The sequence below is a fragment of the Perca flavescens genome, chromosome 2, assembly GCF_004354835.1.
Source record: "Perca flavescens isolate YP-PL-M2 chromosome 2, PFLA_1.0, whole genome shotgun sequence".
Taxonomy (NCBI): domain Eukaryota; kingdom Metazoa; phylum Chordata; class Actinopteri; order Perciformes; family Percidae; genus Perca; species Perca flavescens.
In genome coordinates this window covers 26,610,129-26,634,998 of record NC_041332.1, presented here as the reverse complement: position 1 = coordinate 26,634,998, position 24,870 = coordinate 26,610,129, and the positions used below count along the sequence as shown (strand labels likewise).

At 38.5% G+C, this 24,870-nt stretch overlaps 3 protein-coding genes across 7 annotated transcripts; 1 reads left to right on the top strand and 2 right to left on the bottom strand.

The window, feature by feature from the left end:
* Positions 1-702: 702 nt before the first annotated feature.
* toporsa (topoisomerase I binding, arginine/serine-rich a) lies at positions 703-5,007 on the bottom strand. 2 transcript variants are annotated; one of them, XM_028597653.1, is made up of 2 exons: positions 4,829-5,007; positions 703-3,591 (listed from the first exon to the last, which is right to left on the bottom strand). In XM_028597653.1, the coding sequence occupies exon 2, from the start codon at positions 3,586-3,588 to the stop codon at positions 1,246-1,248; it is 2,343 nt and encodes a 780-aa protein (XP_028453454.1). In that variant the 5' UTR covers positions 3,589-3,591; positions 4,829-5,007; the 3' UTR covers positions 703-1,245. The 2 variants fall into 2 exon arrangements, with proteins under 2 accessions (XP_028453454.1, XP_028453464.1); XM_028597663.1 differs by lacking the exon at positions 4,829-5,007 and adding an exon at positions 4,526-4,822.
* Positions 5,008-5,813: 806 nt separating this feature from the next.
* Positions 5,814-8,506, bottom strand: ndufb6 (NADH:ubiquinone oxidoreductase subunit B). Its single transcript, XM_028602733.1, has 4 exons — positions 8,215-8,506; positions 6,580-6,672; positions 6,205-6,249; positions 5,814-5,939 (listed from the first exon to the last, which is right to left on the bottom strand). The coding sequence occupies exons 1-4, from the start codon at positions 8,392-8,394 to the stop codon at positions 5,874-5,876; spliced, it is 384 nt and encodes a 127-aa protein (XP_028458534.1). The 5' UTR covers positions 8,395-8,506; the 3' UTR covers positions 5,814-5,873.
* A 621-nt stretch (positions 8,507-9,127) lies between these two features.
* On the top strand, positions 9,128-24,540 carry LOC114548026 (PRELI domain-containing protein 1, mitochondrial). 4 transcript variants are annotated; one of them, XM_028567699.1, is made up of 7 exons: positions 9,128-9,526; positions 10,687-10,882; positions 12,526-12,751; positions 14,226-14,339; positions 14,825-14,903; positions 22,511-22,659; positions 24,177-24,540. In XM_028567699.1, the coding sequence occupies exons 2-6, from the start codon at positions 10,791-10,793 to the stop codon at positions 22,630-22,632; spliced, it is 633 nt and encodes a 210-aa protein (XP_028423500.1). In that variant the 5' UTR covers positions 9,128-9,526; positions 10,687-10,790; the 3' UTR covers positions 22,633-22,659; positions 24,177-24,540. The 4 variants fall into 4 exon arrangements, 3 of the variants coding, with proteins under 3 accessions (XP_028423500.1, XP_028423491.1, XP_028423476.1); XM_028567690.1 differs by lacking the exon at positions 24,177-24,540 and adding an exon at positions 23,514-24,091; XR_003691311.1 differs by lacking the exon at positions 24,177-24,540 and adding an exon at positions 23,514-24,091 and having other exon boundaries at positions 9,129-9,526; positions 22,511-22,911.
* The last annotated feature ends 330 nt before the right edge of the window (positions 24,541-24,870 follow it).

Below are 24,870 nucleotides of genomic sequence, written 5' to 3'. Positions count from 1 at the left end.
TTACACAGAGCCTTCAGAAGTGTTCCCTCAACACTTGTCACAGCCCAAATTACAGATAAATATTACACCGTTTATTTTTGTCTACTGATTTGTAGAATTAAATACAAATCCAGATTCATTTTTTTTGCATCCTTCTACAGTGAAGCAGGCAATCAGCCCAGAACTTGGCATATCTGTATTGTGGAAGGCAGAGAGCAAAGGGTATGTCTCATGAAATAGAAAGTGAACTCTATAGCTGCAGCAGTAGGTTTATTTTAAGAGATAGGTTTGAGTTTGCATGCAAAATTATGACTACTCCTCTTTTTGTGATGCTACAAATATGCAAAGGAATTTACAGTACATTTTCCATCTTTCACCTCTTCCCTCCAAATTACTTTAGACCTTTGATCTAGTTTGAAGCTCTAACACAAAACAAAATGTACACTAGTAAAGAGGTTGGTTACTCCCCCAACACAGTTCATAATCTTCTTATCTTCGATATAGTGTTGTGAAATATGACACGGCACGCAATTCTTTCACTCAATCTCTTCATCTCTATTAAAGCCATTAATCAACAGTTGCAAACGTATGGCGAGTATGGCCCAGCTATTACTAACATGAACCCAACAATACTTCAACACATGGAAGAAACAGAAAACAAACAGCACACACAGTTGCTCATTACAATTTATTTTAAATAAAATTGAATACAAAAGAGCAAAGTCTGAAATCCAAACATCATCCGTGGATAATAAGTACTATTCCATGTGCAAGGAGAAATTGTTTTGCATTAAGAATATAGCTGAATTGTGATGAAAAAAAATCACTGAAATCAATATTATCCCTGAGACCACCTTAAAATAAAATACATCCATTAAAGAAAATGAATTTCTTGAATAAGTATTGACACTTAAAAAAGATGTGCAACTCCCAATGATTCCATTCTGCCTGTTCCTTTTTCAGTGGCACTTTGCACGTAAAATAAGATTATTTTAGATGTTAGCTAACCCATTCGTGTAAGCCAGTGTCCAATGAATTTTTGCAGTAGAAAACACTTGCGGTGGCATTTAAAGGGATATGTGTATTCACTATATCTGTCAAGTTCTGGTGACCTACAACATATTCAACATTATTTTGATGTAAAATACTGCTGGCAGGCATTTGCTGCTAACGGTGAAGCCATCTGAACCTCCATAAGGGGCGGGGTCATCTGTGGTACTGTCCCATGGTTGTCCTCATTTAGTGCTGCTGGCCTGGGTGACACCGTCATTCGCAAAAAGAGTCGCTGTCACTATCAATGGTAATGACAGTGGGTAAGTGTTTCTCTGTGCGTTCGCTACTCTTGTGCCTTTTACTTTTCTTCTTGTGTTTCTTCTTCTTCTTATGGTGATGCTTGCTCCGCTCATTAGAGTTTTCCTCGTTGACGAGCTCCACACTGAGGCTCCTGCTGGTCTTTCTTGACCTGTCTTTGGATTTTTTACGATGCTTCTCTTTGCTCTTTTTCTTGTGTTTTGTCGATAACGCGGGGGAGTCGCCGTTAGCATTTGAGTGGGGAAGTGTGTTTTTGGATGCCTCTTCCAAATGTCTCGTTTTGTATTTCCTCTTCCCACCAGGCTTATTGTTGCGAGATCTACTTTTCGTTGAAGGGGAGCGACTGCTGGAACAAGTCCTCGAACGAGAACGCCCCCTGTCCCGTCTCCGCGAATCTCTGCTGTGGCTCCTGGAGCAAGACTGACGATCTGAGTAGTTGCGAATACTGTAATAGTAGGACCGCTTCTCTGTGTAATTCATCCCACTATTATTTCTCTCTTGGCTGTAATGCCTATTTGATTGATAGCTGTAATCACCGTCTCTCCTTTTATAATTATGGTCACATTTTGAGTAGTCTTTGCTACTGGAGTAAGAAGAACCTCTTTCTCTGGATCGAGTGCTGCTGGGGGAGATCACCGGGCTCCTGCTAGAGTGCCTGCGCTCTGCACTTCTTGACCTCCTCTTTCTCCTATGGTCTCTGTCCTTAGACAAGTGCCTCTCTCTAGATCTATAGTTGCTGTCAAATCTTCTACCTGTGTCTTTTCTGTCTAACTTACCGGATGTCTTGTGTCTGCTAGATGTTGAAGAGCTGCATCTGTCTTTTGAATAAAACTGATGATAGTGGTCCGTTTCTGCATTTTCTGACTGTCCAGCACCACTTGGATCACTACTCTGTGAAGCTATGGGACTGAGACTGGAGAAGCGGATGTGTTGAGGTAGAAGAGGCACTGCTTTAATATCTTCACTGGCAGACTCATCAGAGTCAGAGGAGAGCTGAACCAGTTCAGGAGTCCTCTCTGCTGTTGGCTTAACGAAACTTATAATGACACAGTCGTCGCTGTCATGAGACAGACACTCTTCATCGTTAACTCCACCGTGTGCCACGTCCGTTTGGTTATGAGGAGTCATTTGCTGCGGAGAGGCCCCAAACTCCTGTGTCTCCTCCTCTAAACTGCTGTCTGAATCGGAGTCTAAGTCGAGGACCGACAGACACTCGGCCCCGCTCTGCTCCGCTGTCGTAGAATACGATGGCCCAGGCGTCTCGTCATCCCACGCGGAGTGGCTCAGAGTAGACGCGGAGTCTCCTGGGGGGTCCAACTCCACTGAGTCTTCCTCATCCTCTGAGATAGCTATTACAGATGAATTGGAACTGCTGTCTTCATTTGAGGAAGGGGCGGGGCAGTCGTAGGCAGCATGCTGGTCATAGGCCTCCATATTGAAGGGGGACTTTGCAAAGCTGATGAACTCATGCAAAAAGTGCTCCGTGCGCCCCTGGAGGAACGGCCTGAGCTCTTCCTGAATAGCTCCATCCTCCATATCATAACGTGTAATGCGTGACATGATGATGTGTTGAACTATGTTGACCAAAGAGCCATGGGCCCCATATAGCACAATGAGTTCTCTTTTTAGCCAGGGGATCAGTCTGTGTAGGCAGGCAGGATTTCTCCGGAAGAACTCAGCGGAGGTGTCTCGGGAGCGGCCTCCATCCCGGACACTCCGAATTCTCACCCCCCGTCGGTACAGTTCCCTCCTGAAGTTTACCATTTCCTGCTCTCTGACACTGTTCACCGCCCTGCCTTCACTCGCAGCTCTCCTCTTGGCTGCCAACCTCTTCATCATCCGCCGGATGTAGCGGTCCTGGGGCTGTTGTGGAGGGTTTGCTGAGGCTTCAAACATGACTCCATTGTCTGGAGGTGGAGAGGTCCTTCCCCGCATCTGCCGATGGACGCCAGTGAGAGTTGTGCGGTATCTAAACCGCACTCCCCCAAAAGTCCCGAAAGAGCCATTATCCACCGGCTGCAGGTCATACTTCTTAAAGTCTTGATCTGATTTTATACTGTGATAGATTGAATTAAATGGCTGTTTGCATAGAGGGCACTCAGCTTTGTTTTTCGACCACTCCTGAATACAGCGGAAACAGAACTTGTGTAGGCAGACGTTCAGGTACGAAATGTTGTTAAATATGTCCAAACAGATGGGACACTTAGAGTCTGGGGACACCTCTGCAGACATTGCTTCCGAGGTTTTCCTTCTGCCCTTTTTCTGGCTCTGCTGCAGGGCAATCTTGATTGCTGACATGATCTAACAAGATAAGAAAAATAAGGTTTAAATTATTATAGAAATTGGGAATATTTTGCCCTTACAAAATAAGAATGGTAAGGCAGGGATAGAGCAACCTGTAAAGTTTTACTGAGGTGCTGCAGTTAAGTCTAAAATCAGACCTGTAAACTTAAGGAGCGTCATTTAAGAGTAAACCGAACAACTGCACAACATATCTTCCTGTTTATTGAGAAAATATGCTCTTCAAGTAAATCTGACATCAGATTAATTAGGCAACTAAAGGTTTGCACACTGTGATTTGCACAGAAAATATTAATGTGCTAGATTAAGCACATGATGTAGCATAAAAAGATAACAGTATTATTCATCATGACAACAATTAAATATGACTCTGAACAATTACTTGTTTAACATTATACATTATTATGACATATCAGCTTAGTTTCTATAATAAGAACAAGGCTGTCTCCACCATTTCAAATGCCTATCTACATAAATAACCTTTACATACATTCAAGAACCATACACGTACATCATACCATATAAGTATCTTGCAGTAACAAGAAAAGAAATATTTATAAAATCAAACATGTCTTGTATTAAAAAAAGAGCAGAATAAATTACAGAAATGGCGGCCTAACTCGAATGGAACATGGATAGTGTTATATGGTTATGACAGTCCATGATACATAACTATTATCACGGCCCTAACGTTACATAGGATATATTCGCGCTGTAACGTTACATATGCCTTTCATATGGAGAATCTTGATAAACATCAACGTCACCACTGAGAAGAACACGTCGGATTAATCATACAATTAAATCTAGACTCGTTTTTTGTCCTTCGGTTATGTTGTTGTTTTCTGTTAGCGTTAGTTAACCTAGCAGGTTTGGCTAGGACCGAGTCTAGCGCCATCTGTTTGTAGGGTGACCACTCAATGAGTAACCTTACCGTTCTTGTCGGTAAACAGTTGGAAAAACGCCGGATTGAAGTGCTGGTATTATCTCAACAATCCTGACATTCTTACAAACTATTCTGTCGAAGGTACATTGGCGCTACCACTGATCGAAACTGCGAACTCAGCCCACGAACTGACGAACATGGTTAGCTAAAGTTAGCACGCTAGCTAAGTAAGCTAGGGCGTTATAGCATGGATGTATTGCGTTATAGCTATCTAGCGTTAGCCAGCTAGCTAGTTAGGCTAGGACCTCTACGGTTAGTTAGGACGTTCGAGAAAAGTTAAACAGTATTTACTTTTGGCTTCCTTGGACACGTTTACAGTTGGAAACTGATTAGATCTCTTTGTCTTGAAGAAACCCATTCATTTCTACATAACTGTCAATCAGGAGCAAGTCTTTACAAGCCCGGCAGACTAGCTTCACAACACTCCTTCCATATCCCTACCGTACATTCTGAGTAATTTTTTTTTTAATTCAAGCTAGTCGAGCCACTTCCGCCCTTCAGAATAAAAGTGCCATCTTTTCATTTTGAAGAACTACCAAAATAAAAAAGTTTATATGGTTCGTACACACATAATCAAATCAGGATAAAACACATTAAAATTATTTCCTATTTACATTTTTATTGATTATAGCTATTCTTCAGTATACATACTGTAATGTAAACCGCATGAAGCACACTGCCGGTTAATAGTTAACAGAAGAAAAACTTGTTTTTATGCTACATGATACCACATACTGTACAGTGTAAAGGAGACAGTTCTCAGTCCAGCTAATAGCAGTCTGAAACACCACTGGAGTCATATAAGAGTAAAAGTAATATTTGCCTCAACTTCAACAATAGGTTCAATTTGACAAACATTTTATGCTCATTACTGGAAATCCAGTGTATCTTAAGTAGTTACCTTGTGCTGTACCAGAGCTGGTATTAATCTAAACTTTTAAAACAACGTAACATTTTCAATTTGGATCCCACCTATCTGCATTATATCCCTACCCAATTACCCTGCTTAGAATTTAAAAACATTAAATAGGTGGAGTAACATGTTATAAAAATGTAATTTACAGCCAACCGCTACACTAATAAGGTTGATTTTACTAACATTCGTTTTTTTGTTTTGTTTGTTTTTTAACCATGATGATCTGGCAGTTAACTGGAAAAATGTTTCTCTAAAAAAATACTAAAGCCTCTTACTGGAAACATTCAAAACATTCATTAATAATCTCATTAAATAATGTCATTATTTACATTCCTTTGTGAAATTATACATACTCATAGATAACTTTGTAATATTTTATTGGCATATACACAGTTTTTACAACAGAAAATGATTGAAACTTCAGTGATGACCATGGGTGTCGGGAAGATCTGGAACAACTTCACCCGTCTCCAGAATGGTGTCACCCTTAACAAAATGACAAGGACAAACTAATTAGAAATACGCTTTTCCTCCATGAAGACATCTCAAAGAACAGCTCTTGATGCTTTTGTCAGAGCATCTCTGGACTGTGGCCTGTTTATGTGGAATCAGACTGCAGGACAATCCGGTCTTACTATGGCTGGTAAAGCAAGCTGATATGCAGCTGTACGTACAAAAAAATACAAATAACGATTATAGTGATTACAGGAAGAACAAAGGTGCAATGGTAGAATTAATGAATCATACTTACAGGGAACAGCTTGGGTTTCAAATCCACAATGCCATATGGCCTTTGCTGTAGGGGACAATGACATTGTCAATGCTGCATTCAAAGTACTTCTGCTTTCTTTGCAAGTGGCCCTACTTGTATGCTACCTAAAGAATACAATAACACTCTAAATAGTTAAACATGTATGTTATTATTCAGGAACTTACATGTGCAAATGCCAACAAAAAAAAAGCTCATAGCGGTACAGTAAAAAGAAAATAAACCAATCCGTGGCTCTTCAAAGACTTAAGCATTCACACAAGTGAAGGTCTAACTCCATTGCACATAACATGTAATAGTTACTTCTCATTTATTTCTTAATATCCCAAATAATGTTTAAAATTTCGGTTGACTTACAGCAACATGGTATTTCACACAGTAGTGAACAATCCAAGCAGGTATCAACAGCCGTGTTAATGTAAAAACTCCACCTGTGTATGCTTTGTAGGTCTGTGAGGAGAAGCACATTAGAGACAGGTTATTGTATATAGAAGAGAAGTACATCATGAATCACAGAGTTTATTCTGACAGCCCCACAAAAGATAATACATACTACAATATAGGGATCATGCTCTTTTACTCTGAGCAGGTGAGGAGTTATTGCATGTAAAACACTCAGCTGTAAAATACCCAAAAATGAAGTGTTTAACAAAGAGGAAATTTAATCAGAATAGGGGTCACTTATGGAATGGATACATGCTTACACATAAAGTGGACCAAAGCAACTCAGAGACAAGAGAAGTTTCAAATTTACAATCTGTAGGGCTGGGCAATATATCAATATTAAATCGATATTGTGACACAAGATTAGATATCGTCTTCGATAAATCTTTTCCTGGTTTTACAGGCTGTATTACAGTAAAGTGATGTAATTTTCTGAACTTACCAGACTGTTCTAGCTGTTCTATTATTTGCCTTTACCGACTTAGTCATTATATTCATATTACTGATGATTATTTCCTTAAAAATCTTATTTTGTAAATAGTTTGTGAAAGCACTATTTTTCACTAGGCCTACTATGAAATAGTCAAGTCAACCCTACAATATTGTTGTGAACTCTATATCAAGGTATTTGGTTTAAAAAAAAATCGTGATATCACCCAAACCTACAAACAAGTAAAATAAATTATGACTTAGGGCTGTGCAATTAATCAAAATTTAATCGTGATTATGATTTTGGCTCCCAACGATCACAAAAACAGAATAATCGAGAAAAACAATTATTTAGCTCATTACGTTTTGCAAGTAAACTCTTATTTTTTCCATTCAGAACACAAGAGAAAATAAGAGTTTAAATAATTGTCTTTCTCGATTATTCTGTTTTTGTGATGGTTGGGAGCCAAAATCATAATCAGAATAGGAAAAGTATTAAGGCAAATTTCACATATGTATGTGTTTTATTACGGTTGATTTCTTTAACTTTTTCCACTGTTTTTTAAGTTCAATAATTGCAACATCTTTCCAGAAGTTAACGAGCAATCGTGTCAAATTATCGTGATTTCAATATTGACCGAAATAATCGTGATTATGTTTTTTTTTCCAAAATCGAGCAGCCCTAGTTATGACTGTTACAGTTCATAGAAAAAATCATCACCACATGTAAAATGACATAGAGTTCCATTATCTCAGTGAACAAATGTGAAGTCACTAGTGAAGTCACTGGAGAATATGACATACTGATAAGAACCTCCATATTATAGTCAAATGATACACGCACAATTATTATTTCAGCAAACGGTCGAAATAATTTAACAACCCTGTCATTTTGAGAAAGCAGTAGGTTAGGTTAACGTTACCGTTAGCTGTTTCACCACGTTGGAGGCGAGTGAACATTCAGCTGTGTCGTAGCTTAATACGTTAGCGTTATACCACTAACAGTGGTCACACTATGGAAACTGTTCGGTTTGTTATTGGATCATTTCTGTTTGTAACCTAACCGTAATCACCAGTGGTTGTTTTGCTAGCTAGCGTTAGCTGTGTGTCGGGACTCACGTAAAGCCTCCACAGGCTCTTGGGCTCCAGAAAGCCAGCCCAGAACTTAGCGACAGCGCCGGGAGATTTAGCTTGTATCACGGGCTCCCTCGGGCTGAGCTCCTGGTCCTTCAGCCACTGCCTCCGGAGCTTTGTTATCTGCTCGACACGGAGCTTCTCGTCTGGCGTGTACCCAGACATTGCTTGTTTCTGGATATTCAACCTCAAGAGACCTACAATGACACCATGGAGGACACTTCTCTTTGCAGAGAAATATACCAACCAACGAAGAAGAAGAAGGAGCGGAAACGTGATTGATATGAATTTGAACAGTTCAACCAATTCTACTGCGACACCTGCTGGATCGGAAGAGAATATAGTGACATGAAGTGATTTTTTTTCTATTCCTTTCCTCTACTATTTGTAATGCAATTAAAACGCATTGAATCATTCTGAGAGTGATAGAAAAATGCGGTGTGAGAAGAGTGTCAGAAGAAGCAAAGTCTCTCCAAGTCACTCAGGTTTATTCACAAGGTTCAAGGTTCTTTATTAATTAATCATGTGCACAACAATAAAAGCTGTGCTTGGCCGTGTATATATCTATGGTGATTGGCAATGACAATCTTAGGATTCATTCTATTTCTATGCTCCAGACTGCTAAACTCTCCGCTCAAATCCATTGTTTTAATCAGCATATAATAGGGCTAAACATGTAAATACATAAAATATAAATTAAGTAGCCTATATACATTTGTGTAGACGGTATTGCAAATGAATAAAACTAAATGTAAAAACAGAACAATTTGTGGCTGGGGTAATTAGTAATTTGCGTCTTTTTTTTCTTTCGTCCTGTAGGCCTACTGCTGGATGTAGAGGTCCCCCGTGGATGACAGCTCCTTTTATCAATCATTTTATGTTTCTGGTGTTTATGCCCAATATGTCCACAAGATGGCGAAAACCACAAGGATGATAATGAACGTGTACATTTTCATTTTTTATTTATTTTGTTCGTCCATTCACTTAGTGTATTTCTACGGGCGCAGTGCCAATTTAAAGCAAGGAATATTCGGTACCGCGGGTTACATGCCAACTAGATTCTTCATGTTGCACACTCCGGTACAGTAGGTGGCGGCACGCACCTACAACGCTGGTTTGTGGCCCGCTATTAAACGATTAAGAAGACTAACGTTAGAACGAACAGTACTCCACTACTGCCTGTTCTGTCACATGTAGGGTCGTGGATGCAATAAGCTGACGTTTGGGCTACAGGCACAACAAACAGGCACTCTGTGGATATTTATTAGCCTAATATTTCATTCGCAGTGACTTTCAGGTAAGACTTCTCTTGTTTCTCGATAGCCAGGAGCGGTTGAAAGTTTTGTTAACGTTCCCCTCCACTAAGCGTTAAGGCTAGCTAGCTAAACATAATTAACCGTGGTTGAGTTATGGTAAGCTAGCTGTCAAATCTTCAACACAGACTGTCATGATCGAGCTGTAAAATAACAAATATACGGACTGTCATTCAATCTCACTAGCACCGTTCGATATAAAACTACCATAAAACTATAGTATTTTAAATCAGTTTTTAGTAGTTAGCTAACGTTAGTTGTCAGATGGCCAAGGAACTAATTTGTTGTTAGCAGTCACATTAGCCTCCGAGCTGAGAACAAGCTATTACCTCAGCTACTGTACAGTGCAATGTAAAGCCATAAATCAAGGTGACATGTGTACAGATTACAGATGACGCAAAGGATGCTTATGGAATCTATTTTAAGTTAAAGGATATTTAACTCTACTTAACATAATAACAGATCCCCTTTTATTTAATTAGAAAAACTCACAGAACACTGTAGGAGCAAATATATGATTGTGCAGGATAAATAAAAAGATAACAAAAGAAACAAACATTTATTAAGTTATTATATACAGACAAGTAGGTATGAAAAAATATGTATATAGACAACAAACATGCAGCATCTACCGTACAAGTCAATCGTCACTGTATATACAGGGTAGTAGTGTGGTTGGTACTGTATATACAGTTAGTGCAAGACTGCATGGGTGTGTAGAGAATGCCAAAATAATTATGTATCGGTAATGTAATAAGTTATTCTGTATAGAGAGGTAGTTTTATACATATATTGATGGGTATGGAGCAGGAGTGTGAGATATGAATACAATCCTCTGTCATGGTATGAATAATTATATATTATATTATAGTTCCTGGCTAACCCAGCAAATTAGATGTATGCCAAATAAATGTACATAATGAAATTGAAACAAATCATATTACAATCTAATACTGATGTAAAGCAGTGCTGCTCATTGATATGCAACATTGACTACAGTAGCCTAATATACCAAGATATACTGAGAGGATAGCTATCACGGTAAAACAGAAAAACTCCGACAATTGACTAATTTATATCAGCAATTACTAAACAATATCAAAACAATATCCCTTCGTTGTCCAACAATTTTGTTTCTTTGCAGGACTGTGCCAGATTTTGGATGGAGTCAGCACCGACGTTTTTATTGTCTTGTGTCGCCGCAGCCAGGGACCTCAGGGTTCTGTCTTGTACATCAGCGAGAGAAGAATGGTCAAGTATTTCTGTAATAACGCAGACATCAGGAGTACGTGGGACCATGTTGTCTCTGCTTTTTGGCAGAGGTACCCAAACCCATTCAGGTATTGTAATATTTTCATGGTCAGTATTTTCATCAGGGATGCTTATTGTGAAGCACGTGATGGGTGTCAGAAGGCAACAACGCCTTTTAAGATATTGTATTTTGTAGTGGCACAGTGCCTGGAATGAAAACAATAACCCACAATCATCCTTTGTTCAACTTTGTCTAGATATGAGTGACTAGAATAAAAAGACAAAACAAGACTACAGTACATTGTGAACATTTTGTTTGTTTTTAGTAACTGCTTACAATTAGATTTTTCACTAGCTACAGTAATTTGCAACCAACATCATGAGAAATATCATGGGAGGTTGAGAAATGAGGTTGCGCTTCAACAATGGACATTCTTGGTGGAGTGCTAAACCCACAATCCAATAGGCATGTTCCAAAAACTAAAGAAGTAGGACAAAATACTGTCATTGCACTTTTTTAATTGGGCTCACATCGCAATAAATCAACGCTGAGATGTGCTACCTTTTCTTCACTTTTTATATTATGGGAAGTGTTTACATTTTCAGATCAGTATTGATGGATTAGGGCTGTCACAGTATCACATTTTCACTATGCAGTTTAAATGGCATCTTTATAATATAAATCTCTCAGTAGAGGACCTTTGGGATAAAGAGAAGTTATTGGAGTGTTTGTAGCCCTGCAGGAATCTTGTCATCATGTTGAGTTATTAGGATGGAGTGTATTGTTGAATCCTACAGTACAATTCAGGTGAACCTGCAACTAAAGAGCCCTCAGTCACGATTAAGATAGTGAACTGAGAAAACAATAGTAATAATAGAGAAGTAGCGTTTAGCATAGTCATAGTTGTGTGGTTAATTGGTTATACTTGCGTTGTGACTTGACCTAACAACATCTTGAGGAACATTTGCTCTATATTATCTCACAAACATCACAATGTCATTTTGTGCTCAAAAAGATGCACCAGGACACACAGAAAACACACAGACATTTTCTTTTAATTGACTGTTTGGAAGTGGACCCCTATTTTAACCAGAACTGAAATTAACCACAAACGGATATGAAACCCTAACGTTAAGGATAGGTTCCCATTTTTTTTTAAGTCTGTCTTAAAACAACACTCACTTACACACATGTACATTGACACAGCTGATACAGTTTTCGCTTGCTGTGAGGATTTTCGAATATTCATACTAGCCATTAAGAGATCCCTTTTATTAAAATGCTTCCAGTGGAAAAGATGGATGACAAAATCCATAGCAAGAATATATTCCAAACTTAAACCTGGGAGTTGGCCAAACAAAGTGAGTATCCTCCAAAGTTGGTGTTTTGAAGTACAGAATTTCCTCCTTGTGTTTCCACAGTATTCCTTGCTGAGCTGCAGTGGATGTATAGTAACACAAAGATAAAATTTGGTACAAAAAAGACTAACTTTGAAAGATATCCACTTCATTTGTCTATCCCAGACTGCGGAGGCCTCATATTATAAACTAAACTTAAAAATGTATTTTTGCAGAAGATAAGAACTGCTGATTTTGTGTCCCATCACCAATGAGGGACGGGGTCTCTCATTGGCCAGTATGAACAGGAGGAATGATTCAGTGTTTATATGGGCACCTGACTATTTTAAGACAGACCTAATGACACATGGCTGTGTGTTTTTGTATAATTCAGCACCCATGTTCTCACGGAGGATGTTGTGTACCGCGAAGTGACTGCGGACCACCGGCTCCTCTCCAGACGCCTCCTGACAAAGACCAATCGGCTGCCTCGCTGGGCGGAGCGGCTCTTCCCCACCGGCATGTCTCGCTTGGTGTACATCATCGAGGACTCCATCGTGGACCCTGTCAACAGGAGCCTGACCACCTACACCTGGAACCTCAACCACACAACTCTCATGGTGAGCTGTCTGATTCTCTGTGGTTGCTTTTTGTGTAGCATTTCCCTTTCTTTGTTATGAACCTTTTTTTTACAGCGATTTTTCCCATAAGTCTTTGAAAAATGTTTTCATCTACCAGTATGTCTCACTGACCTTGTGTACTCGGCCTACACTACTGAGATAAATCTCTCATATTCACTTGCTTGGAACATTTTTTGTCTACCTTAGTTTCTTAAGGTGGCTACAATGAATAATTTTATAATAACAATGTATCTCAATTTAAAGCTCCCCTTAGCCTTATGGAGCTTTATATTGAGTTTCAGGTAATTGTTTAGCTGTTCCGTCTGCAACTTTACTGCTTTGATGCACTCTCAACGCTCTTATAGCTAAAAAGCTCTAATAAACCCACTGTACACTACTCGCTTAGCACCAAACGGGAGATGGACACAGTTGGCGCCATAGTGGAGCACTTAGCAGCTAAAGAGTCTATTATATATTCCCCTCAGGAGTTGGTAGAGACTAAGCTAAAAGAGAGAGAATATTGGTCAGAAACACAACTCCAAATGAATGATAATGTTGCTCCGTAATTGCTGGATGTGTAGATAAGCAACTGTTTGCTAACAATTTCATTATTTAAACGTAAAAGGTAATGATATATTAGTGTTGTGTTCACAACTGCCCCTGAGTGGCCAAAAACAAAAAATGGTTTTGCTGACCTCCAGTGGTTAAAGTTATCACATTGCTTCAGTGATATGGGAGAGTACTGACATCTGACATCACTGTTAGATGTCATTACAGGTGCAGTATTGCATACCTCTTACCACACTCAGCAGTTATGCAATGTGTTAAGTTCTAGCAAAAGCTGATTTATACAAGAATCCAGATTTGTGTTTTCTACAATTCAAAATCAATTCACATGTTAAAAAAAATAAGATCTTGTTCATTCATTCAGTTTGGTTGTTTCTCCTTGCTTGATACTGTAAATTATGTTGGCAGAGTAGAAGAGCCTGAACTCTGTGCCATGACTGCGCAGTGCAGTCAGGTGTAGCTGCTAACCCCAGAAGGGAGGAAGGAATATTAATTCAACCAGCCTTATCTTCAAAGGAGCCAAGCGTTTGAACGCAGTTCCGATGTAATGATCTCCCAGGGAAGAAGGGCCTTGACACAACTTGTACATTATGCAGCTTTAATGTGTGTTTTTTTTCTCCACTCACACTGCTGTACACTGTACGCTAATGCAGGATGTATTTATGTTACTCGTGTTTTTAATCTACTGCAGCATGAAACACAACCGGAAATTAAGCCAACTAACAAATCAAAGAAATAGTCTGATCCGAGCATCCAATTCAAATTGTAAAATGTTTCATTATAAATCAACTCTTAAGCCCCTGTGTGTTGAAAAGTAGATTTATAAAAAAAAAAGACAAATTAAAAGCGTTCCACAGCTTTGTCCTTTACCTCAACCTGCTGTCACTTTTCTCTTTCCCCATGTTAGTCGGTTGAAGAGCGTTGTATTTTCCAAGACTCTGTGGAGCAGCCATCCACCACCAAGCTGAAACGGGAGGCGTGGATATCCTCAAACATTTATGGCTTCTCCAGACCTGTTCAGGTACTTTTAACCTTTTTGCGCAATAAGTAGTTACCCATGCTTGAATCAACATGTTCAACTATTCTATATCCTATATCAATGTAATGTACATATTTTTTATCCTAGTCTTTTTATTTATTTATTTATTTATTTATTTTTTTACATAAGACAGTTATGAATTCATCAGCATAGAGGTGTAATAGCAGTAATATAGCAGAGCACAGCAAAGCACACTATTTCCAAGGCCTTATTTTGGTTTGTAGGTCAGAGAATGGGCAGTAGAGGCCTGGGAGCCTGTGTGCAAATGCCAAAATAAAGAAGTGGGAGAAGTGAAAACAGTGCCAAAAATATGTCAGCCTAAAATTGTTATTATTACTGTAGATGTGGAAGATGCCAGGCTTGCTTTGATATCCCCAGAGAAAATGAGAGAGGGGACTGTTAGCTAAGTGTTGTTTTTGAGCTGTCTCCCCCAATGTAAAGCCATTTCCTGTTCTGTCTTTTCCCAGGAGTTTGGATTGGCCCGATTCAAAAGTAACCAGGTGAAGGCCATGAAAGGGCTGGAATACGCACTGTCCAACTTAGAAGGTATGTACACTTCACCAGCAGAAACAGGAGAAAAGAGAAAGGGAAGAAGGAAACAGTTTATTTTTAACTGTTGCTATTTCTGGAGAGGAGAAACTCATATGAGAAGTAGGGCTTTCTTTCCTCAGAACATTAGATGCAACACATTGTACACCATCTAAAAAAACAACAACGTATTTATGTTTTAATTTATACTATTATTTATATTTATAATATCTATACTTTGGATACATGGATAAACATCCTCATGATGTGTTTTCATGAAGCCGGTGAATGTAAAAACACAAGTGGCTTGCCCCAGACATTCAAATGTTAATGTTTACCCTTCCAAGTTTGAAGCAGTAATTTGTCAGAAGAATAGCATAGAAATAGAAAGATATAGAACCAGCCCTTGTTGCTGCTTTAGAAATATACCGAATAAATACCGTGGCTGCAGAGGGATATGAAACCATGGCAACTACAGTGACAAACAGCTTGGACTTCTGAATTTAGACTCAGACCAAAGATTTCGCCAGTCACTGTTGCATAAACAAAATACTGTGGAGCAGGCCATATGAAAGACACTTAAAAAAGAAAGCCTGTCCCCCGAGAGACGAAAAGGGGAACGACTTCAATGACCCGATAACCTAAACATGAAAAGACTTTAGGCCAATTAAAGGTGCGGTCTATAAAAAAATATGGGTGTTCACTAACGAATACTGGCCGCTGTCTAAAACTACAGTATCTGCAAAAACGTGTGTCATCCATCACAACTAGGGCTGAAACTAACAATTCTTTTAATTATTGATTCATCGGTTAAATATGTTATTGATTTAATTGATTGTTTGGTACATTAAATGTCAAAAAGTATTTTTTAAAAATCGCTCAAACTTCCCTAAACCTGCGTTGACACATTCTGATCTCTTGTTTTGTCCAACCAATGGTCCAAAACACAAAGATTTAGTGTAATATTATGATAGAAGACAAAGTTAACCCGAAAATATTCACAATTGAGAAGGTGTAAGATGCGATGGTTTTTTTTGGGAGTTTGAAAAATGACTTAAATCCAGCTCTAATCGTAACCCTTTATTTGTCACGAACAAATACTTTATCCTTCATCAGACTCTGAAAAATTACAATTTTTAAAGACAGTTTTTGTCTGACTTCAATTGTTTTTTTATTTGTTTTTTAACCTTTATTCATCCAGGTAAGTTGATTAAGAACAGATTCCCATTTGCAACGACGACCTGTCGCATTCACACAGTTCCACAAAAAAAATTAAAAAATATATATTTTTTTTAAATTGTACAGAAGACAAATCAATGTAATACAAAACATGAATTTGGGAAAAGTACATTTTAATGATCAGAGAGGTTATTTTAAATGATAGGAAGCCATTAGATGGAGAGGTTGTGCCTTGTTTGGCACTAGGCTCTGATGAGTGAGGTTTTTATTGTGCTACAAACTGTGTGTCGTGCTGATGCAGCGTACTGTTGTCTGAAAGGGCATTCGCCCATTGTTGTGATTCTGTCCCACTGCCCCTTTGTTGATGGCACTGCAGGGATTGGGATCAGGCTAAACGTTATGGTAAGTATGTAAGCAGTGGGGCATCCATTTGCCATGCCAGGCCTTGCCCATGGTTGTCACAGGATGCCATACATGAGCTTCACACAGTAGATAGTGTAGCTGAGGTAGTGACTCTCTCCCCTTGTGTTGTTTATGCACATACGCACTGTATTTGTCCCTGAAACTCTGAGTAAAAGTGACTCAAAGGTTGATCTAGTATTGAAGTAGATAGTGTTTAGATAGTTTAGTTGACCCTGCTGTCAAATTTGAGACTGAACCCTATAATCGATATTGTGGTGTTTGTTGTTTTCCAGAGTTTTAAATCACAAACTCTAAACTTGACTTGATATTTGAAAAACTTAAATAAAATAAAAAGAATCCTTCCATTCATTTAATATTGCAATATTATTTTTTACATGCAGCTACTAGTATAACGTTTTGATTTGCTCTCTTGTTTTGTACTTTAGAGATAAAAAAGTCACACATTACATTTACAATGAACAAATCATATGTTATACACACGGACTGTTTAAACTGTAGAGGCTAAAATCTACGGAAGCCCTGGGAGGCAAGTAAGAAAAAAAAAAAAAGAAACCCGCTGATCCATTTTCTAAGTCTGATTTAAATTATTTTTTCTCTTGTGTTTATGATTTAGGACAGGTGGGGAAAAAAACAAGCGGTTTTGCTAGGATAATCTTTCTAAGTTCCTTGCATAACCTCGCATAATTTTGTGCTTCCTCGCCATACTTTTCTTCTTTCATTCCTTCCGAGCCATGTGTCTATTTTCACTCAGCTGACAAGCGCAGCGCCTCAGTATGGATAAGCTCATTGATTTTTACTTTGAACTGGGCATTACGCTGATATACCGCTCAATGGGCATATTCAAACTCTGTGTTTAAGTTCTATGATTTATATTTCTTATGTATGACAAGATAATGTGCAATGTCATGGTCATGTGGTGGTGAACCAACAGAGAATTATCAGAGAAGATAAATGTATATTATAAATATTAGACAGTAAACAAATGGCTATAACCTAATTATTATGAAATGTTGATTAAAAAAACACGCTACTTTTGCTAAAAGAAAGTTGGAAAAGAGGCTATGATGAGCCCTGGTAACCGGACGTCTCCTTCATTAAAAAAAGTCCATACATACCCTTCTCATCTCCGTGCGTGTTTTGTATAGTCACAGCATGTACAAATAACAAGGTCACATGAGACACAGCCGTCTTCTAACCGTATAAATACTGGGAACTATATTCTCAGAAAGACGAAGCATTGCAACTCTCTGTGCTTCTCAGGTGCTGCAAGCATATCACTATTCGCAGAAGTAAAGTCCCAATAAGTCGGCGTGTTCCTTTAATGCCAATGTAAGCATTGGAACAGATTAAAAACCCACAGGTCTGTCTTTTTTTCTCCTTTTGCCTCTTAGAGCTTCTGTAGAACCTTTTGTAACTCTGAAAATAATGTCAATTACTGCAGTTTGCCATTGTATGGCAGTATAGTCAATGATAAATGCCGAAGAACAGAGAGGACCTGCAGTGTTGTCTTGCTGTTTTATTCAGTTTAGTTTGAACTATCAATAAATAAATAAATCTCTGATTGGACAAAATAGAGAGCGAGGGACGGGAAAGGTTGGAGAGAGCAGTGTCATGTGTCTGCTTAATATTTGCCTTTATTGATTAGATTGACTGTCGGACACAATGCTAATCTCATAGGTCCACATGCATTGCTGCTCGCATCAACTGCATGAGGTCCTAACTTCAACAGACATTTTACTGTATTTATGTTTTGTCCGAATTTGATTTCTTCAACATCAGAATCGTTTTACATCCTGCAACACTAAAGTCAAATGAACACTAACCTGTACTATGCTGAACCTAATATACGTACCTGCTACATTTAAAGTACACTTTGGGGAAATGACAGCACTAAATAAACCCAGCTCTGTGCTTTAGACTGCTATACTTGAGCTACTGAGAGAAATCCAAAACAATCCCAGTACCTCATTTTACAAAGCCTTTTGCAAAAGTGTGTCACCAATTTACCATTTACTGTATGGTGCTTAACATACTTCAACAATCTGAAATCTAAAATCCTACATTATTAGACCAGTTTAGACCAGATGATGTGAAATATCGGACAATTTATATAAACCTATTTATACTACCAAGTAAGACAATTGTATTTTTTTTACACTGTAATACAATGAATCACTTGTATCAAAATCAGACCGATGGTGTCTAAGAAATCACCTGAGATACCACAGTACCGCCTCACTCTTGTAAGACTGTCTGTTTTTTCCAGACATTTCCTTCAGAGGAACACCCCTAAAACATCCTTAAACCTGTCACTTAACAGGCAAACGCAGACTATGGGAGTGCTGAGATATTCCTGATAATGTAAAAACCCCTGAGGGTGGATTTGAAACTTTTTTTTTAAGGTGCTTTTATACGAGCAGTGAATTCAGTCGCCTTTCACTTTCAGCAGAGTTAGTGGGGCCTCTGCACCAGACTGTGCGACACAGACCGTGGATCAAAAACACATAAGAAATCATCTCAACTTTAGTGAGGAACAGGAAACATGTTAAAACCACTTGGGCAGCAATTTTCTGCCAGTATGACACCTCTCAGCCAATGTAATTTTAGTAAGGGCTGACATTGATCCCCTTCCACTAAAACACACATGGTGACAGGCATGCAGGGATTTCTTTTTTTTTTTTATGTCGCTTATGCAATTAAAGCCAATTTGCACAATTTTTTGTTTTGTCTTTGTTGTTTAAAAGAGTATAGGATAGCCTCTTGAAACTATACAATACTGTTGTGGAGAGTTATATATGGGCAGGCAAAAAAACAAGCTTTAACCGATCAAAATTATATGCGGCCAAAGAAAGTGGAGGCTTATCATTGTCTAAAATAGAGTGGTATCATTATGCCTTTTCACTCTCACAGTTAGCTAAGATAAATAATATCCGGGAGCAGGTGCCTTCCTGGGTTAAAATAGAAGAGGAACTGGTGGCTCCAACCTCCCTTGAGGCGTTTCTTACTCAGATGGGAAGACCGGTACCCTTTAAGGACCCAGTTTTGACCTTTGTACAGGAAACCTGGATGAGTGCTCATCAACATATAAAATGTAGCCCGCATCTTACCCCTAAATCTTCTATTTGGTATAACAAATAAATATTAATTGGCAAAAGCTGGATTAAACTTGCTTTGTGACTTGCTTAGCAAAAATGGATTGAGGTCATTTGATTCCCAAAATGTTTTAGGGAATGGACTGAACAAATGACAAGAATGGCTACGTATGAGCGAGTCACTTACAGAGTAATGGGGAGAGAGGATATCTTTAATCAAGTCTGGGGCTCCTTCCTGATGGCAGTAGAGGGGTTGTCTGTCTGAATATAAGGCACCGGTTCTGATCCAATCCAATATAGCATTTGACTGGTAGAATAATGTAATGTAAGGCACATGATGTTGTTTTTTCTTTTCTTCTTTCTGTATTCTTAAAATGGGACAGTGGATGATATAGATGTTGTTAGTTGTGATGGTGACATAGGTTGTACTGTCTGTCAAAAATATTAATAAATAAATAAAAGAATATAGGATGTAGAAATCAACTGTTTAAGCAGTTTTCACATTTGTGAAACTGGCCCCTATAACTTCCCAAAATCCAGTCCCTCCAGTTCTTGTCAGTCTCCAAACGTGAAGAGGTTTCTTCCTCTAAAGGAAGCAGGAAGGTGTGTGTGTGTGTGTGTGTGTGTGTGTGTGTGTGTGTGTGTGTGTGTGTGTGTGTGTGTGTGTGTGTGTGTGTGTGTGTGTGTGTGTGTGTGTGTGTGTGTGTGTGTGTGTGTGTGTGTGTGTGTGTGTGTGTGTGTGTGTGTGTGTGTGTGTGTGTGTGTGTGTGTGTGTGTGTGTGTGTGTGTGATATATGTATTATTAAAATATATATTAATATATTGTTTTTTTGAGAACATAGCTGGAATAAGAACAAACAAGAAAACAACACACAAACCGACGCAGCACGTCCTGAGTGATAATTACCACAGTCATAATTAAATTGAATACAAAGTTGTTTTACAAAAGTCTGTATACATAGTCAAAATAAAGGAAGATCCACAGCATGGTGCTTTACATTGGACACAACACATTAGTCCTAACCCTGAAAAGAATGTCAGCACAGGGTCCCAGCCAGATCTTATCGAACACACCTATCTTCATTTTAAAATCTCAGTCTCTCCAGATGTTCTGTGTGTTTGCCATTTCTCTCAACCACAATTACTGTATGTGGGTACAGAGTCCATTTCTCACACACGCAAGATTAACTTCTTTGCAATCACCATTCCAAACAAAACAGCCATGTTTTCATACTTATTGGCTAAAGATAAGGAGCTTGTTGCTCCAAGGATGGCTATGAGCGGCTATGGCTACAAGCTATGATCAGGTTTCCACCGCTTCCCAAAAGCCTCCAAGAAACAATAAAAGATGCTTTTCAAATATGTGTAAAGTTTACTGCATGACCAAAAAGAATGTGTAACACTACAGATCATAGACTTCTAAAAAATAAAAAGCTGTGTAACTTTTCCCTGTAATAATAGTCTGTGTAACGTCTTAAACTGTATAAGACTATGTCTGACATTGATCTCTTTTATGTACTCTTCAAACATTCGTCCCAGACTTCATCTTTTTAATTCTACATTCAGCTCATCCGCCCACTCCTGTCAAAGTCCAGATGTGTTCAACAGAGCTCTGTCATGTAGGATCTGATTTAAAAAGGAAAAAAAAAAGAGAACGCCCCACAAGTAACAGGATCAAATTCAGTTATTGCTTCCAGAGACTCCTGCTCGTTCAAGATTTCACAGTTAGGCATATGCTTTCTGACATAATGTCGGATTTGTAAATATCTGAAAAAACTAGACCCAGGGATATTGTTAACCGCTCGTAACTGTGCAACTGCCCCTTAATATATAGGTTGCTTATATTACAGATACCTCTGTTTCTCTTCGGGAAACGGCTCTGTTGTGTTGTGATTCTGGCTGTTGCTCTCACGTGTGGTACTTGAAGTTTGAGTGTTCACAATGAGGTCAGGCACAAATAGACTGTGCAGCCCATGGCACTGAATCCAGTATGAGGCCAATCCTAACCAAATACAAATGTGGGTGTGCTGCTCACATCAAGACTTTTTTCAAAAGCATTTTCTCTTTAGAGGAAGTTCATAATAATTTCGGTTTTGTCACCTTTCCATCATCGTTCAGGCATGAACCTCTTTACATAAATGTGATGGTAACGTGACATGTTGGAACATTTCCATAACTCTTTCAACACCGCACAAGTCTGAATTGAATGGTGTCAGATTACCGTAAAGGCTGCTCATCATGTTCACCCGGAGTAAGATCACTGTAAAACATTTACTATTCATCTGCTAAAATAAAAAAATCATGAATACATTATGAAATACCGTAAATGAGCCAATTTTACATTGTTAGAGATGTCAGATTATGCCAGAGCACTCTCTAAAAAATAATTTTCCCGTCACTGTGCAACCCGGGAAACAAGAAAAAACCTTGTACAACCACATTAATAATAAGACCAGCTGTCTCCCTTCTTATATTTTCAACTTTCATTCATGCCAGACGCATCAATAAATAAATGAATATCCAGAAAATCACGATTCCAGCTTGATTTGCTGTCAGACACTATAGAATAGACCAGCTCGATGGCCATTAATTAAGTCTTCGATAGCAAAATACGTTTTACATTCCATTTCTGATGCATCCTGTGAAAAAAAACGTAATTGTCCCTGTCATTATACTTTAAAACTTAGCACTGTTTTCTAGCAGTACGACGTTGCCTCTCACACACCAGGTGCCAGATATCTCGCTCTCATGGGGCCTTCTTTCTGAAAATGTTCTGTCATGTCTAAACAAAGCCGTAAGGAACATTTATGTTCAACAACTGGTAACAAAAACCGCTTGATAAAGCCAGCAGTGTTGCGTATTCCGTGTCTGAAAGGGGCAAAAGATAACACATTGTTGTTGTCCTGTCTGTCTGTCTCTGGACTCTTACAGGAGAGACGCCCCAGTGGCTGCTCAGGGACACAGTGAAGGATGCATCAGAGAAGGCCAAGGAGGCAGCCAAGAGCCTGGCGTCAGCTGCTACCGCCCCAAAGAAACCGCAGCAGTACGTCTGACAGGACAGTGTGTAGGGCACCGTGCAGGTGACACCAACTCAACACAATGGCTTTTGAGCATCTCTATCATCTTGACTGGAATGACGTTTTCTGGGAACTCGCTGATTGCTGTTTATTCTCAGTTTTTCTTCCTTTTTTTTTTTTTTATCTTTTTCCATTCTTTCGCTTTCTGTCTTCTGGTTAAATCTCAGGTCCTGAGCTTTTGTCTGAAACACATTGCCTTTGTGGAAGCATTTAGATTGTGACCAGCAGCACCTTTTGGTGCTGTAAATACTTCAGGTATAAATGCACATTTACATGTCTTGCCATATATGTAATCTATCTATTTTAATTTAATAAGCTTATTTTCATACAAAATTATAAAACTATCTTGAACAGTTTGGCACTTTGGAATTCAAGTGCTATTCTCACTACTATTATCATCATCATAATTGGTCCAGCCTAAAGTTCACATTAGACCAAATCCTAATACTGTGACTGTGTAGTTTTAACTAAGCTTAAGCAAGCAAGAACAAGGATTATGATTTGATGGTTGCACGCATATAAACGGTGAACCTTATTGTATTATGGTCGATTTCCTCATGCTTTCTTCCTTATTTGACATTTTCTGGGGTTGAGACTATACTTCCCACTTTCAAACACATCAGTACATAATCAGGCAAATTCACAAAAGGATTGCTCGGCTTTTGGGCCACTAAACCTGCACAAATAAGACCAAAAAAAACAGTGTAATTCTCAAAGACCCCGAAAAGGGTGATATAAATATGACTATTGGTCATATGTAAATGAGGTAATATGCATACATTTTGAATGCATGCGTTTGAAAACAACAACAGCACTGACTGGGATATTAAATCCTAAACACAATTTCTCTCTGTCAGGAATGGAATGCCTCGTCTGTCAGGAGATCTCGGTCTGAAAATGTCATTTCTTTTTTTTTTTTTCTTTCTCTCTGCGGTTGTTCTGTCGTCTATGTTCTTGGTGCAAAAGCAACGTTTATTCTTCGCCACATGGATAATTGCCCTCAGCTGCAAAACTTCATGGGCGTATTTTACGCTGTAATATCATTAGCGCCACATCCTTTGTGAATCGGCCAAAGTCTTTGTTACTAGTGTCAAGCATATAATGTATTCTGTAATACTGTGCACAATAATGGGACATTTTCTATAAATGCTACGGGTTAGACAATGTCAGAATGGCCTGTAGTGAAACTTTGAAGATCACAAGAAGCAAAGTGACTTGTATGAAACAAATCCGATTGAGCAAAGTTTTCACATCTCCGTGCTCAAAATGACTTAGTAATGTGAATACTCCTTTAACTGTGTGACTGCGTAACCGAGGTGCGTTGTTAAGACGGAATCATTTCAACCTGCCTGTTGATATGAAGCTTAACCCTTGTGTTGACTTTGGGTCAAATTGACCCGTTTTCAATTTTTTTTTTTTTATCAGAAAATGTGGGACGTAGAAATAAGCGCTGAAAATGTGTAGAAAAATTTTACAATTTAAAATGTTGGTAAAAGCAAAAACACCTTTTTTTTTTCAAGGTTGACGGGAAGAAGACACAAGGGTTAAGTAGCGATGAAGATGTTACACTATTCAGTGATTGCATTCCCTTTTACAGTAGATGGGTTTTTGCTGCTCTAACTTGAATTATATTTCAGAAATAATATTATACATTATATATTCATGTAATGTATTTTGAAGGATTATTTAGCACAAAGCATTTGTGATATAGGGTATATGTAGGTTTATTTTAGCCAGGTAGTAAGATATGTAAAAACAGCATTGATTGGGCTTTTAATTGAAGAATTTAAGTTTTTTTTATTTTTTTCTCACTCATTCAAAAACATTTTCAAGTTAAAGTCCAGTGTTTGTTGTCTTGTGTTTTCTCATTGTCAAACTAAGCTTTAATAAAATGTGATAAGTTATTTAATTAATTCTGCCTTCTTGTTAATTTCATCAGTTAACTTTTCTCTGCTGTAACGGAGACAAAAGATGAACTCTGACCTTTAAAAAACAAAAAACTAGTTAATATTCCAGACTACAGATCACAGTTTCACAGCTCCACAAGCCAAACAGGAAGCCCTTTAGCATCTGAACATGTTTATCTGCATATTCCTGCTGCTTTGTTCAGTTGAAGTTGTCACAGTGCACAATAAGCAGTGTGTAGTTCCATACTGTGTCATCATAAATCATTCAATAGGCAATGATGAGGCTGCGGCAACTTTCTGTATAAAA